General features: G+C 32.7%; 1 protein-coding gene across 2 annotated transcripts; it reads right to left on the bottom strand.

Moving 5' to 3' along the window:
* Window positions 1–5,070: 5,070 nt before the first annotated feature.
* LOC129797665 (uncharacterized) lies at window positions 5,071–21,174 on the bottom strand. 2 transcript variants are annotated; one of them, XM_055840447.1, is made up of 9 exons: window positions 20,734–21,174; window positions 18,903–19,089; window positions 13,093–13,143; window positions 12,891–12,964; window positions 12,012–12,214; window positions 11,241–11,268; window positions 7,413–7,497; window positions 7,115–7,324; window positions 5,071–6,680 (listed from the first exon to the last, which is right to left on the bottom strand). In XM_055840447.1, the coding sequence occupies exons 2-9, from the start codon at window positions 19,006–19,008 to the stop codon at window positions 6,478–6,480; spliced, it is 960 nt and encodes a 319-aa protein (XP_055696422.1). In that variant the 5' UTR covers window positions 19,009–19,089; window positions 20,734–21,174; the 3' UTR covers window positions 5,071–6,477. The 2 variants fall into 2 exon arrangements, with proteins under 2 accessions (XP_055696422.1, XP_055696423.1); XM_055840448.1 differs by having other exon boundaries at window positions 20,730–21,174.
* Window positions 21,175–21,710: the final 536 nt, after the last annotated feature.

Below are 21,710 nucleotides of genomic sequence, written 5' to 3' on the forward strand. Positions count from 1 at the left end.
TTATTGACAGTTTATATTAGATTCCATGTATATATGGGAAGTCATAGCGGGTGTACTCAAAATTGGGTCAGGTGTTACATAGCGTAATGAAACTCTATGGGAAATTTATAAAGTTTTTCTTTCAAATTTCCTTGCTACAAGTTCTTTTTAATTTTAAGACATTATAAGTAAACATATAATAAAAAATTAACGAAATTATTGAAAATGAGATTGTAATGATTGTATTAATTAATTGTAAAGCCCGTAGAAATGGTTTGTTTTGTAAACTGAAAATTCCAAAAACAACCCCCTAAATCTTATTTATTATTCAAAAATAAAACAATCTGTATTGATAATCTCCAAATGAATTTATATCCACTCACTTAATTAAGTATTGATTTTCTTATTTACTACTTCTGAGATTCATGGAGTTATTATGAATATCAGCCACTCAATTACCCAATAAAGCCATTGTAATGGGTTCAAGATCGCCAGTGCCGTCCGAAAAAAAAAGCCCCATACACAGAAAGGCACTTAAATTGAGGATTAATTGCGATGCTATAAGACATTTTTATTGAGAGTTTTGGAAAATAAATTATTCGAAAAATAAGGAGTGAGAGAAAAAAAAGTATTGGACAAATAATATATTGTTATGAAATTATCGGGGTGGATCGGAAAATTATTGCTCCTCTGTGTGCAGACCTATTCCCCATATTCCAATATAATGTTGCCTCCTTAACCCTTGAGTGCGTGGCTGACAGTCATATATTGTGCTTTTTACATTATTATGTTATGAATACCGAATGTCTTTCATGGCATTGTCACCGTACTGGCTGGCGGGAAAAAAGTTATATACGGTTTTTATTGAAACTGACTATGATGTAGAAGAATAATAATGCTTGTTGAGTGAAATTTTTCCTATAGCAAAAAAGGGTTCACCTGATGAGGCAACAGCACTGAAAAATTCTTCTCAAAAGAAAAATTCTTTTCAGAAACTTTTTCCTTGTTAATTATTTAACCATTGAAGTATTTTTCAAAAGGATAAAAAATTCTTTTTACTAAAAATTGTATAAATAATGGATATATGTTGGATGGAGTTTTCTTGTAAGGAAAAAACTTTTTGACTTTGTTGATACTGAAAGTTAATACTTTATAAGGATTGGATGGTGCAGAGAATATTACAAAATCACTCATCTTTATTGACAAAGAGAAAAGATTTCAATTTTCTACTTCATTATTTATTAAATACGAGGTAAATTGTCGCTTCGCTCCAATTTACCTCGCCCCGCTTCGCGGGGATTTGTTGCGCTTCGCGCAAATTTTAATGAGAAAATAAATTTTGATGGTTTAAAGGTAGATTATGACCACTTATCAATCCCGGAAAAAAATTTGCAAAGAGAAGAAATCAATTTCATACAATACTTTAGGCGCCAAATTCAAAAATTTGCAAAAACTGCATGAAATCTCTATGGGGGCTACCTGAAGGGGGGCTTTGGGGGGGAAATGAATACGGCCATCTGAAACCGCCTGTTATAAGGAGCCTCTGTACCAAATTTCATCGCGATCGGACAAACGGTATGGATTTGTATAAAAAAGTCGGAACGACGATTACCAACAAACAGGTCTTTCTTTATTATATAGATTATACATACCTACAATGGTTCTCGAAAGTGTCAATAAAAGGCAAAGAAAAGTTTCTGAATCCATTTATGGATCTATAAGTAATTCCAAGAATATTTCATAATGTCATTTATGATGATTTCCGATAAAGAAGAAATCGCTAGGAAAAACACTTCCAAAAGTTAGGACGTGGGAAAGAGACGTTGATGACAATTGACTGCCTTGTTGAGCTTTTTGCAGAATCTTTATTTGCTAATCACCATTTTGTCATAAACATGTACACACAGAATTTATTGTTAATTTTCTTACGTTTTTTTGTGAACATTTTGACCCGCATTTTATGTTATTTCTTCTTTGCTAAATTGTTTCTAATTCCTTCATCAATCAACATTCTTTCAGCTATTTTTCATCTCCTAATGTGCAAGGGAAAAGTACTCAAGGGTTGTGGTGTACATCGATTCTTTTTTTTAATAATGGATTCTATAGAGTAGAATTGAGTATTAAATTTAGCTTAAAATAAAATTTAGCTTTATTTCCTTTTTTGTAATTATATACTTATTTTTCATTTGCATTACGCATTACAAATTTCGTTTAAATAATTTAGAGGGTGAAAATTTGAATGTACTAGATTTTTCTGTAGAGATAGTTCATGTTATGTAAGAAATAATGTTAGTGAGAAAGAGTAGATAGAAATTAAATTTTCTACGAAAACTTTAAAGCTTGTCTTCACGATCCCACCGCTGCCACCAATTGTTATAAATGAGTAGTAAAATGTAAATGAAATATTATGTAATCGACAAATACAAAAATTTCGTGGATTATCATTTTTCTACTTTGTTCTAAAGGACTTTGTTGCAGATGGTCTGTGTTCTGATTTAGAACAAAATTTCGCTTATTTAGAAACTCGAGCCAAAGTTTAACTTTATCAACAAAAAGAACGCCAAAGATACGGTACAAATAATTCAGCTTTCTTTGAAACAATAAAATAAAATAACTTATAAAATTATATATTCTACAAGTGATTTGAGTTTAGAACTGGAAGACTAGACTGGAAGAATATTGATGGTTCTCGATAAGTATTCTAATTATGTGAATTTTTTTATACTAAATGGATAGTACACCCACTCTTTTGTACAGGATCTCCCTTGTTTCTATGCATACTGTTTTATATTTTGTGCAGAGAATTCTTTTCGGTCTGAAAAATGTTTTTTTTTTCTTCAATGATTGTGTTTGGCTGGAAGGAATATATTTACTTCTAGAATTTTATGGAGGACTAGCAGTGGTTTTTTTTTATTATTTATAACTCTCACATGAATTTCTCTCAATTTTTGCTACATTTACATTTTTGGGGGGATTTTGCATCTAAAACAATATTTCACCAGTTATCCCACATTCATATGAAATGTGTCTTTGGCAATACTATTCATGTCTTTCATGATTCGTCTAGTATGTTGGTTAATTTGACGAGGAAAAAATATTCTTTGATAAATTGTGAACACATTGGGCTTGATTTTATTTGGGATTTCATGAATTTTTTATAGTAATATTTTTCTTCCTTTTTTCCACAAAGTATATTTTTTCTCATTGTAATTTATTCCCTAAGTCACTTTTAGTAATTGTGTGTAATCTTATTACAAAATTAGAAAATAATTTTAAGGTGATAGAGTCTCTTTTGTTCATGTTCTTTTTTTATATCTTCTCTTAAATATATAATTCTCTATTTTTTCGTGGTAACATCTATATAATCATTTGATAAATCGTCCAGCGATTTCACATTTAAAATTGATGTTGGCTATAATATTCTCGTCTATAAACTTTTTCTTTAGTCTCTTTTAGTATCTAAAAGTAAATATTGTGAAGTGCATATCTTTGTTTTTTTAGCTTTAATTCATTCTACACAAATATTCCTCATCTCGTATATTTTCTGTTTTAAATATATATATATTTTAATGGTAGCTCTTTGCTTTAATATTTTTCAAATGGATATCATTTAGTGTGTGTCTCCGTCCCGTCACAGATATCCGTGTTAACAATTTTTATCTAAAAATACATTTTTTTTTTCAAAATATTTTCTTCTGAGGATCCCCACTAATATATCAGTTAGAATTGAAACAATGGTCTCTTTGGGATAACATTTATATATATTTTTTATCATATTTTAGAACATTTTCTCAAATTTCTTGTTAAACAAGGAAATTTTAGGACCTCGATATAGACATTATGAACGACGTCAGTTACACTTACTAAGGTATATTATATAGTACGCTTAAATATCGTATTTTTATAGCTTTTTAACGACGATATTCGTTTCGGTGTTTCTATCTTTATTTACTTCTAATTTCAATTATACATCTAACATTACGAATTCTTTTACACGTTTATTTTTTTATTTGTATTCTTTTTTTTCTAAAGGGGTTCCGCTAGTAAATATATTTATGATTTCCATAATATATGTATGTAATAGATTACTCAATAAATTTATAAACTTTGATTGTAGCTATTTAAAGGATTTTTATTGCATTTAATTAGAATCTAAATATATAAAAAATATAAATTCTTTTTTAGTAAAGAGTACATTTAGGCATATCAATCTAAAGAAAAGTCAATCATAACGCGTCCAGTTATAAGAGTTGGTGTCCCACAACGTGTAGAAGTTTGTTTATGCGTTGTGATGCGATTGGTGGGCAGAATTAGTAGGCAAAGTTGATTTTTTTGTGAAATTCAGTAATTTTATGCATAAAAATGGTCATATCTCTGGTTCTATAACACTTACAGAAATTTCTTGACTAGTTATGGAAAGGTCTTAAAATAAGCTAGAATATGGGATAAATTTTGATACTTTTCAAGGTCACCTCTAGAACACAAAATGGCGGCTTTTTGATTTACTAAAACAGTTTTTCGCATTTTTCGTCCTCAAGAAATTGTTGTTGAGGTTTCTAATGTTCTAGAAAGTTGTAGAGAATTGCAAAACCTTTAATTTGATACCAAGTTGAGCGAAATCGGACAAGCCGTTCAAGAGATATGGTTCTCAGAACTTTTCAAATTTAAGAATTTTTCAAATGGCTATATCTTATAAACGGCGACATAGATTTTCTTCATTTTCGGACTGGTGAAGGATATTGAGTCAGGCTACAACATATCAAAATTTAAAGGAAATCTATAACAGATGTTCGGAGATATAGCCCCTTAAAGTTAGGCAATTTTTGTTTTTGAATTTAGCGCCTCTTGCGGATGTTTTTGAAACTTGAAATGTTCTAGACAGTTATAGGGCTTCGCAATACCTTTCATTTGATACCAAGATGGTCAAAATCGGTCAAGCCGCTTTCGAGATATATTGAAAAAACACTTTTTGCTTTAGGCCGCCATATTTGCTAAACCGCTTGACCGATTTTCAAGTATGTATTGTTGATGAAAACGTCCCACTGAGCTCTACAACATACTAAAATTTCAGACCTCTAGCTATAAGGGAAGTGGTTGACAGTAGTTCAAAATGGCGGACGGCGGCCATCTTGGATTTTGAAAATGCGAAAAAATGAAATTTTACACCCACATTTCTATAGAAAACTTCAAACCGGAAGTCTCTATCGGTTACCACTCTTGAGTTATAAGGCAAAATGTGGAGTCCGGGCCGGCAGGCCGGCCGGCCGGATCAAAAATTTTCCACCACCATTTTTGGAATGTGGGTTGTCTGAAACGTGCTCATACCAAGTTTGAGCCCGATCTGAGGTGGTCGGTTTTTCCGACGATTACAATACTTGGTGTTGGCCACGAAGTGGAACACCAACTAATAAGATGAAAATTAATAAAAATATAAAATTCGTAATAAGATAAACGAATAAGGAAAATAATAAATCAAAATATAAAAATTTATAGAGCAATCTGTACATTATCGTAGGTGGATTAATATTTGCTCAAAAACTTGGTATTACACTGAAGAATATTTTTTGGCGGGTTTCACGTCTAAACCTCTTTTTTTATTTCATTTTTTCTGACTTCTTTTTTTTGCACTAAAATGTATATTATACATACCATATTATTTTAATCTTAGTTTCCGGGATGCAATTTGCTACTGTTCTGAAAATATCTCCCTTTTCGCATCTAATGTGAGTCAATGTATTTTGTTTTCTCTCTAAAAAATATTTTTGTTAGCGTATAAAAATAGAAAAACAACTGTAAAGGTATTTTTTTTTAAGTAAATATTCCAATACAAATTTTCAGTCATAAATGAATTTTCTGGCGGTTGCGACATTTCCTTCATAATATTTTTCAAACTCTTCATTTTCCCAGCGATTTTTATTCCATGAGAAGACCACAATGGACATTCTTTTGTGCTTTAGAAAAAAAAGTCTTATATATCATTTATTCTATAAAGGTACACGAAAAATGTCCGATTTAAACCACCTTGAAGGTATCTTCTTTCTCTCTAAAAAACTTTTGAAGAAAATGTTCTCATGTACGCACTTTTCGTTTCGGTCGCTATCATCAAAAAATGTTTCTTTCATTTTAAAATTTCTTTTTTTTTCTTGAAAATAAATTCTCTTTTCGAAAAGACTCGCATATCCACGTGGGGATGCAGAGTCTACATGGAAGATTGAAAAAGGGCTCTAACTGCTCCATTTAAAATTGCTCTACAATGTTATACACACACATTTTGTCAATAAATGTCCTACCAAGTACTCCATCTTGCTCATCCTTGATTAAAATCTAACATGAGACGATTGATCTACGGAGGGTGATTCATTTATAGTAGAGGGGAGAATAATGCGCTTTCTCACTGGTGATCTAACATTTGGCTAGTATAATACGCTTCTTGTGTGTATATATGGGAATATATTGTATGTACCTTTAAATCCCATTTTCGGGACGAGCCTGGTGGATTTAGAAGAGAAAATCTCCACAATCCATGGTGTAGTCGAAATCCTCGACGCCCATCTCCTCTACGCCTGTCGAATGAAAATCTATCCCCGTCTCCATGTCCGTGTGATAGATGCCAGCAACGGAAGTGTCCACATAATTCGTGCAGTGATTCGTGGGGAGAGCGTGGAGTGTGAAGGAGTCCTCACATTGTGACCATGTGAGTTCTGTGGGTGGACACACACAACAGTGGTGGTGGTGTAGAAGAAATGTTTGAGGCAAAAGGGGGATAATAAAAAAAAAACAGAAGAGACTGTGAGACATAGTTAAGGGTTGTGGAGGGATTTTTGTATCGATTTGTGTGGTTTGTTTAGCAACTGAGCTTTGCTGTACCAGAGTTGACAAAAAATTAATATTGAATAATTTTAGATAAAAATTACATAAAAAAAATCTTGTTGAACTACATAATGTATCTCAATACGTTGAATATTGGAAAATATTTTTAATTATTCCAAATGTGACAAAATAACTGAAGCTCTTCATGTTGAGTATTTTTTTTCCATAATTTATGCTATTGAACATAAATTATGGTTCTAAAGTATACATTTTTATGATTTTAATAATCTAGAATATTTGCAACTTAAATCAACATTTTTTTTACCTCCACTCCAAACCCCATTGGGGAGTGTTGACCAACCCCAGCCGTGTCCCCATGGCAGAACACATGCCAACGATCCACGTGAAGATGAATCATTCTGATTTCCACTTCCTTTCTTCAGGATAGCTACGGCTGCATCGTTGCTTAGTGCTGGATTACGCACACCACCCTCATTCATTGTCTTCCTCGCAAATATCTCTGAACTTGTTGCAGCTGCAATTACAATGAGAGAATTATGTGTGCACAAAAGCTCATAATTAGTGGCTGCGGTGATGCACACAATGTCTTGCACGGAACTTACGTCTAATTCGCACGAGTGGACGCCTTAGGACGCCTATTAGGTTGGGTTTATCAACAATTAATTCAATTTGCGGCGGAGGCGGAAGCTGCGCAAATGGGAATCGATGAGATGAGAATGAAATTGAGAAAAAAATGGAATTAACAGCTCATTGAATTAGTCAATACATTTAAAATTAGAAATAGACAGAAAAAAAGCAACAGAAGAGAGACACAAAATGCGTAGAATTTCATTGAGACGCCACCGCATGAAAAAATGCAAATAATTTCGGCATAAATGAAATTCAAATCCTGGCGCTGAAACTTTTTCCACACACAAACTTTTTTCTTTACGTAGACGTGAGTGGAGCTCCATTTGTTGCGGAGGGGATGTGAATGAATTCACACTGAATGGTATTTGCATAAAATGTAATCAATTTGATGAATTAATTCTCAGCAAAATTAATAGAATCACCTCATTCGCGTATCACCGAAATGAGAAATTTTCGAAACGCATTCATTTTCCACATCTTAAGATGCTGCTAATTCAATTTCAAAAGCGACCTTCCTCAAATGAACTTTCAATTGTAAAGCTCCATCTTCCTTGCCCATATTTTCCGTATTGCTCCAAGAGAGAGAGAGAATTTTAATTTAATTTTAACGATGAATTGCCAGGTAAATGGGTATAATGCTGAAAGGTGTGCGATGATGAAACTAACTAAAGGAAACTATTTTACGATGAGAATTCTATCTATGCTGAAAATTTCTACAAAATATTTACTATAACCTCCCAACAAACATTTCATTTGGCTTAAAAGACTAAAAGTTCTAAAAAGGTGTTATAATGGTGTAACACAGAACTTTTTGTCTTATAAAGGGATTAAATAGGCTATATGTTCTACTAGAATTTTGCTCTTATAAGCCATGATTGTAGTTCTCTATAGGACTTCGATATGAGTCTTTTGTTCTCAGGAAAATAATTCCAATAATGTCTTCTTATAAAAGCCTACAGCCTATCCATATAGAACCAATAATCTACAAGAAAATATGTTTCATAATGGGGTATTATAAGATAAATATACTTAAAAGAATGCTTATAGCATGCAATAAGAATTTTATAGAACTGCTTATAGGATTTTTATGAAACCTCTTTCTCCCTTAATGAAAAATTATTATTAAAGTTATATTTTCATTGCTAAATATAAATTATTTTTTGAGATCTAATCGATCTAATACATATGCGCAACAATACATCATCTAGTTGATTTTTCAAAGAAAAAAAAAAAGAAAATATTTTTTCTCGTATTTAATTAGCATTGACATATCGCCTCTACCATGCAAAAGTATGGTAGCTGAGAAAGGCAATTTTTCACATGAAAAAGTAAATTTGTCGCGTACGTACAATACTTTCTCAAGGGAGATGCGAAATTTTAATAGAGAGCATTTTTGAGAAGCTAACTAGATCGTTATAAGAATTCAATTCTCAGAAGGTTCTAAAGAGTTCCCATAATGTTCTACGAGTATAAAAGTGTACCAAATATCCCGTATACTTCGGTAGAAATAAATTCTAAGGAGTTTTGTTAAATACGAAATTCACACATTTGCCTGGCAAGATATGTGTGTATTCTCAACTCTTTCAGATATGTTCCCGGAATGCAGAGGAAGTTATCCAAGACATATGTTCATCAATTATACATATAAATTAATCATATAATATAATCACAAAATAATTTGATATATAAATACGAAATATGTATAAAAAAAATCAAAATAATATAGAAAATAGAAAATTGGAAAAAAAAATAATAATTAAAAATCTTTTTTAAAATTTTTACGAATTTTTTCGTAAGTTTTATAACGTTCCTATAAGCAGTGCTATAAGTTTCTCATAGTGTATTACAAGACGGCACTAATAAGTATTTCATTTTCTTATAATATTTATTGTAGATAGTTATAAGACTGTTATAGGATAAACCTAGAGAACTCTTGTAGGCCCTTATTAGTGCGCCAGATTGGCTCATAATGGTCTGAGAGACTTATATGAGCTATCTATAAGCGTTCTCTAGGAAATTCATGGTTTTATAAATTTTACTTGAAGTATTCAGTGAGAATACTATAGAACCTATTTTGTTTGTTGGGCTACCGCATACTTCTTGCTTCCATGTCAGGAAGAATTAAAAACAAAGTTATGAAATAGGGACCAGGAGAGACCTGTTAATATCCTGAAGAATTCAACCCAGTAATTTAAGTTAAAAATTAAAAATTTCTAAACTTGAATTTTTTGTCCAATTCCTAAAAAAATTCTTTCAACAAATGAGATTGTAAAAATTCCACCTGACCCAGATGTGTGGGTGTAAGCGATGGTAGATTTTTGTTTGTGAAGCGAAATTTCACCTTCTGAAAGTGAAAGGAAATCGAAGCTTTTGATCAAAAGGGTAAACAATCTGATATTTCATTACGATGTGCCAAAATTGTTGTGTCAATTTGGTCAATTCAAAAATCTTTGTTCCTAAAAAATGGATTATTAGGTTATATGTATGAGAAAATAATGTAAATTAATGTACAAACATAGTACATACATATATAGCTATGGTTATATGATGCAATCATCTGAATAGAAGATTATAACGTGGACTGATTTAAATGCGTTTCAGTTTTCCGAATAAAATTATACATTATTAAATGTTGTTATTGTAATATTCGTAATGTTGATTTTTGCGGATTTTTGTGTTATAGAATTCTCAGAAAAAATACGAAGCCCTATATAGAATTCAAAGTTATTTAATTTTTAATTAATTATGGTGGTTAAATATTTTTCACTACCTCTATACTATTCTGTGTAATTGATGTTCATTCAATCTATCTATAATAATTTAACCCTTTCGAAATTTATTGATTTATCGTGTAATAAAATAAAATCAAAATGTAGTAAATCTACACTGAAAAATCGGATTTAGTTAGAGTAAAGTTAAACACATGAAAAAAATTCGAAATAAGGTGTTGAAGAAATTTTTGTTTATATTTTAAACTTTTAAATAATAAAATATCCCATAAAAATTATTGTTTTGAATTTAAAATTTTATTTTAATTTGCAAGAAAAGAATCTTTTTCTTTATTTTACTGAATTGATTTACCAGAAGCCAAGATATTTTTTTCTTTCTGTTTGAAGTTGTTCCATTTTTCCAACAAGACCCTTTACAAAATATATTTAAATTTTTCTTAACAAATACATTTTTTGGAGAATTTCTCATAGGTCATGTTTGGAAGCCTGAAAGATCACATCATGTGCTAAAATTTCAATAATATTTCAAAAGACATGGTCAGGTCAATGTTAGGTATATAGTATGACAAAATTGACTTGCAATGCATGAATGTCCTTTCATGCATTTTCAAGCAGAAATGAAAGGAATTTCTGCTTAATATTCCGCTGAAGTTGCATTTCATATACATAACTCCCACACTTGGGGAATTCTGGTGCTCTGAATTCTCGGTCTGAAATTCCAGATCACTTCTTGAATTCATGTTGAATCGTGCGAAGGGGATAAAACTTGGGGGGATAAAATGAAATGATATTGAAATCTCTTCGTCTTAAATTCACACTTTGGTGCAACTTTCTTATTGAAATTCAAGCACTTTCCTTTTGCAAGTGAATACTCTGAGCACACAAAACGTTCCCAACTGATTATGAATTTATATACACTGAAATAGAGCTATGGCGTGACGTAAATGTTTTCAAGCTTGAAATCTTGAAAGGATGTTTTTTTTACTTGAAAAAATATCGCACATTTTCGTTTCTTTTCTGCAGCTTCAAATTGAAAAAAAAAGTCTTAGAAAGTAAATAAAGTTTACAAACCGTTTTCGAAATTGCAGAAATCCATTCACTGAACCAATATGTAGAGTGCCGCAAGAAAATGGAAGAAGAGTAAAATTTGTGAAAAGAGTTTTATTAATGGGATTAAAAGTATTACGTGTGTATATCGAAAAGTGGTTTGGAATTGGAATGAGGAGCAATTTTTCATTCTCAGCGAAAGCTTTTAAAATGCTCCCTGCCATTGAATGGAAAGTCTCGATTTATTAATAAGTTTGACAGAGAAGGAAAAGGGAGAATAAGAAAGCAGGCGAAAAAGATTTCCGTTAATTGAAGTGAACAGTAAGGAAATGATTAGATAGGAATAGAAAAAGAATTTCTCCGCCTCAATAAAAATCAAGATAATATTTAATAAAAATTAAAGGACTTTTATCTTGGTAGCATTTACATATTAGATCACTAATCAAAAGCTTTCAAAGCTTGATAAGAGAGGGTTTTTATTTACATTAAAAAAAAACGTTTTTTCCATACTTTAAAGTTTGGTAAAGAAAAAATTATCAAAGAGTGTAAGAAAAATTGTAAAAGAAAAGATTTAAACTTTGGAATAACTTCGGTTCTATTCAACCAAGAATTGAGTAGATAAAAAATTGCTATGCTGTATTTAAATTGTTTATCTATTTGCTCTTGTTGTTCTTCAATTAAATTGAAATTTCAAAGAAAATGTTGAACAAAGCGCTTATTTAGCAAACAGAGGGAGAGTAAGAATTCTCAATTTGCAACTTCTTTCTTTTAAAGTAATCAAAGAGGGTAACTCACCCAACTTCCTCTTCCGATTTTGCCAACATCCAATAAACTTTCGACTTTTTGCGTCGCGATCCAAGTGCAATTAGTTGCGAAACAGTACAGTTGCTGGGTAGTGGCGGTCTTCTCGGTATTTGTCCTGTCCAGTGGGCAATGGCGAGCATTTCCGGGGCTTCCTTCACAAGAATTTTACCCGCAGGCGAGGACCGTCCTGGCTCCTTTGGCAGTCATATAAATCCAGAAAAGTCAATTAGAAGTCCATTTTCAATTTCCACCCCCACGCGCGAAACTATTTTAAATTGCATTTAGCACTTCATTGGGATCCCATCCCATGGAATTTTTCTCACTTCTTCACGGTACTCAATTTTATTAGAAACTATATTAAAAGTTTTTTTTTCAATTAAATGGAATACTATTAAATGGAAAATGAAAGAATATTTCAATGCAAGTATTAATTGTTAATAGATTTTTCGTTCTAGAAACTTGAAAGATTCTGCACTCTAAAAGTTCTGAAATAATATCATGAACATTCTACTTGAATTATAAAGAAAAAAACTAAAAGCTTAACGAAAACTTAATATTGGTTTTTAAAAAGAATTTTAAACTTAAATTTTAAATTAAATTAAAATTAGCTGATGCGATATAAATCAAAATCTAATGATAAATATTTAAAAATTTAGTATTTCTTGAAATTTCGTTTGTATACGTAAGCGTCCCGCGATACTAGTAATAGGGTAAAAGTTTTTTTTTTTGGAAAATTGCCACGTATGAGGAAAATTCCATATGCTGAAATCCACCATAAAATATTGCTGCTATTTGAACTTATGTACATGTGCGTTGTGGGTAATGTAAATAAATGGATTTATAGGGAAATGGGGGATCTATGCAACGTACAGTGAACCAGGCCATTGTTGAATCATCATAGAGTACCACCCACTCTTCCTCCCATCGATTCCACAGCAATTGTCCTAGAAAGAATTTTATACACAATTTTCAATGCAAAATTCAAATGGAATCGCTTTGGAGGGTGGAGTGCAATGTGGTGGCTATGGGTGTGGGGGATACGGAAATATATGCATGCAAAAAATTGACTCACTCTTGTATCTCAGCAAATATCCACCTTTTATTTGTTTCCCCGCGGTCGAAGCTGCATTTGGGGTCAAAGGGAGAAGGGGATATATAGAGAAAAATGCAATTAGCTGTTATATTAAAAAAAATGCATTTTAATGCCTTTCCAAAAGTGACAGCTTCGGGGTCAGAAAGCACCATCATAACTCATTATTAATTGGATTTCTCCTATTAAGCTCTTTCTGACTAATATGCCGTTGGAGCTTTCAGGTGTGAAATTGTGTCAGAATTGTCTCTTGAAATTTTAATCTCTTCTCTGCCATCCCTGTGTGTATAGTATATGTTGTAAATTTTCTCGCTGAATTTTCCACATTGATCAATTTCCCCAACACTGTTTTCCATTAGTTGAATGAGTGGGTTCACCGAGATAAAAATGTTTCCAGCAACATTTTTCTTTTTCTTATTGTGAAGATAGAAAAAAAATTATTGAACAGTATTGCTAATTTCCACCAATTTTAACTTCATATCTCTTTTATGACCTTCACAATGGCTGGGTATAGTAGAAATTCTGAAATCTCATTAAAATTTTATTCTGATAATGCCTATAGTTGGTATAGACTGCATAATCACATAGATTGAATTTCATGTGGATTTTTAATTCAATAGGAATTCATGGATATCAATATATCAACGTAGAATCTTCATAAAATCATTGACATAAAAATACTTAATTAGCTTCAATTCATTACATTTTCTCTGATGTAAAATGAGAATTGAAAGCTCTGACAAGCAATCGCATATTCCTGCGAAATGAGAAATAGTTTTTGAGTTTATTCAGATAAACTAAAATTCAGAATACCATTTATTGCTCGATGTGTCTTAATTTTCACAGTTCACTTATAAATTGCCTTAAAAGACCTATGCCTGGTTTTTCCATCTTGTGCTTCTTCTTATGGGACTAAATCTCCCTCAAGCTCCATTGTATGTTTAAACTGCGTTGTATTGAATAGAGTACTTTAAATTTCTTTTACGTATTTCACCCCTTCTTATTTGTTCTTTTTCAATCCAACTTAATAAAAAAAGGAAAAATTTTCTCCCTCAGGAAAAAGTCGAACCAATCTCTTGAAGAAATTCTCCGAAAACATTAAAGCACAGCAAAATTGTAGTGTTTACACAAATATTTCATTTCATCTTTTTGTATTCCCTATTGTATTTCAGGTTTCAAGAATTTTTTTCCCTCTTGGGCAAAATTATAATTTTCTTGCTCTCTCATAAGGTACCTTTGTTCTTTGGGTCAGGACCAAAAATGTATGTATTATACACACACTTCTTTGAAATTCTCCTTGATTTTCTACATCAATAATATCCTTCCACCCTGAGAGCTTTGGTTCTCTGAAATATTTTAATTTTCACTACCCATCCTCTTTGAGCTTTTTCCATCTTCTCACCTATCCACCTCAGAGACCCATGCCTAAGAGGTTTTTCCATGTATAACGATGTGTTTGTAAACTCAAGAGAATTCCAAGAAAATTCCCCCAGAAATTCCCATGCTTAACTTCATTATATAGAAATTGCATTTTTAATATCTTTATTTCAGGGAAATAACATGAATTTACAAAAAAGACAGCTTTCAATTTCATTTTCTTTAGAAGAATTAAGCAGCATATATATAGCTTATCTCTCATATAATATAGCAGACGGAAAATTTTCTGGTAAAAAAAATTGTATATTTTTGTATGAAAGGTAATCTTGAATTTTAAGGAAATTTAATTTAGAATCTCATAAAAGCTTTATGCTGTTTTTTTTAACATGAAAATCAAGTTTGGAAAAAGAGTGTTTCACTGTACGTAAATTGAAATATTTACTTTAATGCAAAAACGCCAATCTTAAATTTTTAAAGGTTAAAAAAATTCACAAAATAAATAAAGATTACGAAAAATGATATCTTTAATTCAATTTGCAATTAATATTGTTATTACAGTATCAACATTCCTCTTCCTAAGAATTTCGTCTTTTCAAAGTGTTTACAATTTTGTTGTATAGAATCAAAATATTTGATTAATGAACCGATTTATTCTAAATAATTCCCCGTGTGACAGTGTCCCACTCGATCGATGTTCTTCTTGGAATTCTCGCTTGAAAATTGCCAAAAAAAAAGAGAAGCGTGAAAAAGAGAGAGGGAACAGCCTGGGAAATCGACTCACTTTTCACTTAAGTGAATTTCATGCCCAGGCAATGGGTATGAGAGGATGAAAAAGAAAACACAAAGATATTTGAGCAATTGATTTTCCACAATCATTGTCAGCGATCTGTTGTGGGTGGGGAGGAGGTTGAGAGATGCGGAGAGTTGGATAAATTTGCGTGGGCAGTGAAGCAAGCATATATCCATAAGGAGGATGGGAGGGATGGGAGCGAAAGTGCACGAAATTCAATTCAATGTCCTCCTGACCTGAATTTCGATTAGTATGCTCACCCCCTCATTCCCCTCTATATGGAACAGACTAGAGACCGAAGTCGATGGACTTTTCGTCGACGACGACTTGATGCAAAGTTTGCATCGACTTCGACGACTAAGTCGAGTTAGTCAGTCGAGCATAAGTCGACGACGACTCAACGACTTAGTCGACTTATAGAGGAAAATTACACAAAATTTTTTATACAGAGCATAAAGTTTATAATTAAATATTTTAGCTGTGTTTCTTTCAGACACAGCTTTTGTGTACCGAGCAAAATCGAAAGTCGTCAGATCGGGCTCAAACTTGGGATGAGCACGAATTAGGGTCCCCACATTCCAAAAAACGTATGCGCCAAAAAAAAATTTTCCGTCCGTCCGTCCGTCCGGCCGGCCGGAACCTAACGCTAAATTGCAAGAGAACGGTGATAGATAGAGACTTGCGGTAAACGGCAAAGTTTAAATATCGACCGGAAGACATCCAATTATGAGGTCAAATCCACCCCCCCACCCCCCCGTCCGCCATTTTGAATAACCTCAAAATTTTGTTTTCGCTATATCTCAGCCGCTATTATAGCTAGAGGGCTGAAATTTTGATATGTTGTAGGGGCCATCAGTTTCATTTTAAACATTATTTTTGTGTTCTAAAGTAGTCAATATATACTTCTTTGAGTGTATCAAGAGGTCTATTGAGCTCATTTCACGGCAAGAATTTTCTTATTTTGCGAAAAATTCAATACTTTTGAGGCAGTATTAAGAATTTTCAATTAATTTAAATGTTTAATTTGTTTTTTTTTTATCACATTTTTTTTGGAATGTTCAGGAGCTTTTTTTGGATTCTATTTTTTTTACCCTAGAGAATGGCATAATGAAGCTCTGAAAGCTCTAGAAATAGGTTTTTCTTAAATTTGCACAAAACTCCGAAGAGAGTTACAATGAAGCTCATAAGGAAGCTTTTAATAAAAAATATATTTCTGAAAGAATGAGTATGATCATAATATTTATTTAATATGCTTTTAGCCAAATTAAGGAGTACCAAATTTTGTATGGGAAGAGTTATTCGATGAAACAATCAAATTTCGCATAATTAAAAAAAAAGAATAAAAATAATAAGATATTCTGGATTTTGTCGGCAGACAAAATCCTGGTTATATTAAGATATTCTGGATTTTGTCGGCAGACAAAATCCTGGTTATAATAAGATATTCTGGATTTTGTCGGCAGACAAAATCCTGGTTATAATAAGATATTCTGGATTTTGTCGGCAGACAAAATCCAGGTTATATTAAGATATTCTGGATTTTGTCGGCAGACAAAATCCAGGTTATAATAAGATATTCTGGATTTTGTCGGCAGACAAAATTCTGGTTATAATAAGATATTCTGGATTTTGTCGGCAGACAAAATCCAGGTTATATTAAGATATTCTGGATTTTGTCGGCAGACAAAATCCTGGTTATATTAAGATATTCTGGATTTTGTCGGCAGACAAAATCCTGGTTATAATAAGATATTCTGGATTTTGTCGGCAGACAAAATCCTGGTTATAATAAGATATTCTGGATTTTGTCGGCAGACAAAATCCAGGTTATATTAAGATATTCTGGATTTTGTCGGCAGACAAAATCCTGGTTATATTAAGATATTCTGGATTTTGTCGGCAGACAAAATCCTGGTTATAATAAGATATTCTGGATTTTGTCGGCAGACAAAATCCTGGTTATAATAAGACCTGACTTAAAACCTTAAAACCGACTCAAAAACCGATTTAAATTTTTAAGCCCGACTGAGTAGTGCATTTTACCCAGAGTTATTTAACCCCTTAAGAACCAAGGACCAATGGGACGTTTTCGCTATACACCTTGTTTGTGAAAATGTCCAATTCTGGCTAGTTAATTTTTATTTCTTTGTTCCACCCACTGGATTCCTTATTATTCATAAGGGGTTAATCCTTAAAGGTATTACCCCTTTACCCATAGTAAGGTCTTTACATACATAGCTAGAATTAAACTGGCCAAAAAGCTGAATTATGAAAATTGACTAAAAATCCATTAATTAGGGTGAAATTCCCTGAGTCAGGTTTAAGTTTTTAAAGTCAGTATTATTTTAGTTTTTAATCAAAATTATTAGTTTCATAAGCTACATAGGATTGAATTTTTAAGGTCAGCATTTTTACGTAAGATTTAGGTTTTTTTTTAAGTCAGTCGCAAGGTTTTTAGGTACAAAAAAAGATTTTTGAGTTTGAATTGAGTTTTTTATGACAGATTTACTTTTAGTGAATTTCACCTTGAATTTCTTAAGATTGCAGAAATCAGTCTAATTGTATTGCGAAACATTTACTTTAAAAAGATGAACTTGTGTTAATTATAAAGAATCGGAGTTGTACTAAAAATAATTAAAATAATATTGAATTTTGATTGCTGTATTTCTAACTACCTTGAATAACTAGCGCTCAATTAAATATTATTTTAACACATTTAGAGTGAAACTCCAGTTCAAATATTTTACAGAAGTTGTAACGTTTCTTTGTTAGAAAAGGATTTTAAGAGATTGTTTCTTCGTCAACTGTTACGCGTTTGGCATTAACTTTTTATAAAATAAGTTGAAAAGAAAAAAAAATATTTTCTCTTCAAAGTGCACTTTGCGCTTAAAATTAACTTATTATAAAAAAGTTTTTTTAGAGGTAAATTGTATTTTTAAATCATAAGAAATTTTGAGGTTTTTCATAAATTAAAAAACTAAAAATGATCAAATTATTATTATTTTTTGAGCACTAGTCGACTTTGAGTCGACTTGAGATCGACTACGACGACTTACGACTAGTCGACAAAATTGATCAACGACGACGACTCAAGAAAATCCATCAACTAGTCACTAGTCGCGACTTCAACTCGACTAACTTCGGTCTCTAGAACAGACCCCATATGATTCCCCCAGCAGTGTCGCGCGTCTGGGAAATCTCTGATGTTTGCGTGCATTTCCCTTTTTCCTCCACAACGCCCATACACATACACACGAGGATGGCGAGATGAGTGCATTCAGCAGGATGCGCAGGAGCATTTTCTGGATTTTCCACTGCCACTTGGGGTGTGTTTATATAGTCATCTATGTGCATAAGGGATTGAATGAGGAAAAGAGGACACTTCATCTGGTGGTGCGAGTTCTCTTGGCAAAAGCCAGATGAAAAGTGTCTCGAAGGAGGAAGCGCAAGTTGGGAAAAAAAACTTTGTGGGTGGTTGGGTGGGTGAGATGAAAACTTTCCCTAGTGCGGAGGAAATTACAGGACCTTTTTTTCCTGCCTCTGTCCTCAATAAACTCTCTCCGAGCATGGGAAAAGCATCCCCTTATAGAGGGAGTAAGTGTTAAAATTGAAAATTATTACTCACCGTATTGCTCTTTATTATTATCATAATTGGTGGTTACTTCCGTCCTATCAACTTTCGTCCTAATTGTTGGTGTATTTGGAAGAGCTTTCGAGCACATTGAGAACATCTCAGCAATGTATTTTAGCGCCTTCGTCCGTTTTTTTTTCCTCTCTCAAATTTCACAACGACTTTCTTCGTCTTCCTCAATCTTTCTTTGTGCCAAAGACCGTATGAAAGTTAGGAGAAAGAGAGCAAAAAAATTCAGTAAGAATCACTGCAAACACTTATCGTTGCTAGTTACTCAAATTGCTTCAACGGCTGTTTAATTAAAAGTTCAAAATACTTGCAATGGAAAAGCTTTTTCCCTTCCAAAAATTAATTATATACACTTTTTCGCAAAAGTAATTATTTCAGGGACTGTAATAGATTTTATGTGGCTCTTCCTCGTCTCCACCTCTGTGTAGCTAAAGCAGAGCAGGGCTGCTAAATTACATTACGCGGTAAATAATGTGCGTGATTAAATTTAATTCTAAGCGGTGGAAAAGTGAGGACGTAAAAATGGAATGAAATGATGGGGAATTTAATCAATCCAAATGTATAAGCATTTTGTATTCTATTACAAAAAAAGTAGAAAAATGTTCTTTATGGAATAAATTCTTCTTTAAAAATTTAACAAATAAACTTGACAATACTTTTGTAAATTTTCCAGACTCTAAGTAAATTCTAAAGTTGCTGAAATTCCATTTAAGTAATTTATAATTTTTTTAAAAAAATTAAAAGGACTAAAATCACTGTCAAAGAGGGTAAATTGGACTAGAGGGGAAGAAGTATCCAATAAAAACTAGAGAACTTAAGATCTTTATAAATAACTAAACCTATTAAACAAGAACTATTCCTCTCTGGTTTGTGAATTTGATTTAAAGATTAAAGAAATATTACTTTGAATTTTATGTTTTTTTAATGTAAAATATAAACTGAATGAAAAGTTTAAATTTTATTTGAAGAATTTAATTTTCTTTCAATTCTTATTTTAATTAAAAACAGGCTTTTTATAATCTTAGAATCTCAGAAGATTAACTCAAAATCGTGTACAAAAGATTCAAATTATGGTCATTCTCAAAAAAATTCTTCAACTCTCAAAATCGAATTAAGAGCGAATAATAAAAAAAAACGGAGAGACTATGTCAAAAATTATTCTTTATCTCGGATTAATGCTCGAATGAAGCAAAATGAGTGAAATTATTCACATGGTCAATTTCAGTCTGACACATAAAAAACCCATTGCAAATTCTTTATCCGATACCCTGTCCCACATATATATATATATATTTTCCTTGTATATTGTGCCTGTGTTATCGCTGAATGTTTACAAAATGATTAATTACGTGTACATTAACAACACTGCCCTCAGGGGGTGGTATTTTCTTTATGACCCACACCCTGCTCTGCGCTCTTATCGTGTCAATGGAGTCTCCCTAAAAATTCATAGAAAGCCACCAAATGGAGAAGGGTATTCTCTCGGGGTGCTTTTGAGCTTTTCTCTCCTACCGAGTGAATTAAATGGTTTGTGTTCGGATAGTTAATTGAGATTTCTTGTATCTTTCTTTCTTGCCCTCAATCGCCACAAATCTCACATTAACCCCTATCTTTCTCATTTTTAGCTCTCTCTCTTTCTCTATGCGCTCGCAATTGATCTCAAAAGAATACAATGAAACTGCATTATAATAAATCCTTTCTTTTAAAACTTAAATTTAATCATGATTTTTTTCAATGAAAAAAAAATAAGGGCGTATTTCTTTTAAGAGAAAATTAAATAATATATTTTTATAATTTTTATGAGACACGCACTCACGTTTTCTTGGTCAAAACTTCACTGCGGGAAGTACTCTGGCAGAAGAATGTTATATGAAGAATGTAATACAAGTATATATATTTTGTATATATAGAAAAAGGTTCGCTTTTATTATTTCCCTTTCTTCGGGGGCAAAAGCACGCAAATGGTTTATCGCACTTTCTTCGCAACAAAAAAACACACCCTCAGCCTCTTCCGTGGACAACTCACAAAGGGTGCACCACACGGAATTTTGTGACTCGCTTTTGCAGACTTATTGATTGTTACATAAGTTTCCTTCATGTGCGACGAAAACGCGCGGAGATGGCTGAATGGTGAAAAAAGGGGATCTTCTTGTATTATATGGGAGCCCACCAAAAAGAAGAAGGCAAATCAACCCCCTTTCACGTAAAAACGAACACAAAAAATCCTTCCACACTCAACGGTCCTCACTGTCCTACTGAATGGAACTCTCGCTCACGACACCACCCCATGTCTCAATTACACAAGCGACGTTGTCTGGCCAGGGCGCTGGTGCGCAAGATCAGAGTCCTGACACGGATCCCCTGGTGCCTCCCCGGCACACCATTCCGACCTAGCCCACCCTCGAGAGCTTCACCAGCCACCGTGAGAAAAATTTCCACCAGACACACGGGGCAAGGAACATCCACGCGGGATGAGGTGGGTGGGCGCGGGTGTGTGGAGAGTGGATGTGTCTGTGATGGTGAGATAAAATCACGAGGCAGCGCGGGGAAAATATTTAAATGTTTGAAAATGCTCTGTGTTGGTTTAGGATTAAATTCTCAATCTCAAATAACAATAAAATGGTCCACCAGACGCTGTCTCACTTTACAATGCCCCGAGAAAATCATTTTGTGAATTCTTCACGCCAGTATATACCACCCTCACCCCCAAAAAGCATCCCATTTCAACCCCCTTTTCCCACCCATTCATTGCAAACTCCTTCACCAACATCCATCATTTGACGCGGACTCACG

The sequence above is a fragment of the Lutzomyia longipalpis genome, chromosome 1 (genome assembly GCF_024334085.1).
Source record: "Lutzomyia longipalpis isolate SR_M1_2022 chromosome 1, ASM2433408v1".
NCBI lineage: Eukaryota > Metazoa > Arthropoda > Insecta > Diptera > Psychodidae > Lutzomyia > Lutzomyia longipalpis.

Bases quoted from the DNA above. Each gene is read 5' to 3' on its own strand.
- LOC129797665 (XM_055840447.1), bottom strand. From the start codon at position 19,008: ATGTTCTCAATGTGCTCGAAAGCTCTTCCAAATACACCAACAATTAGG. The intron at 13,144-18,902 runs GTGAGTAATAAT...CCCCAAATGCAG, and splicing joins TAATAATAAAGAGCAATACG to CTTCGACCGCGGGGAAACAA. The intron at 12,965-13,092 runs GTGAGTCAATTT...AATTCTTTCTAG, and splicing joins ATATTTGCTGAGATACAAGA to GACAATTGCTGTGGAATCGA.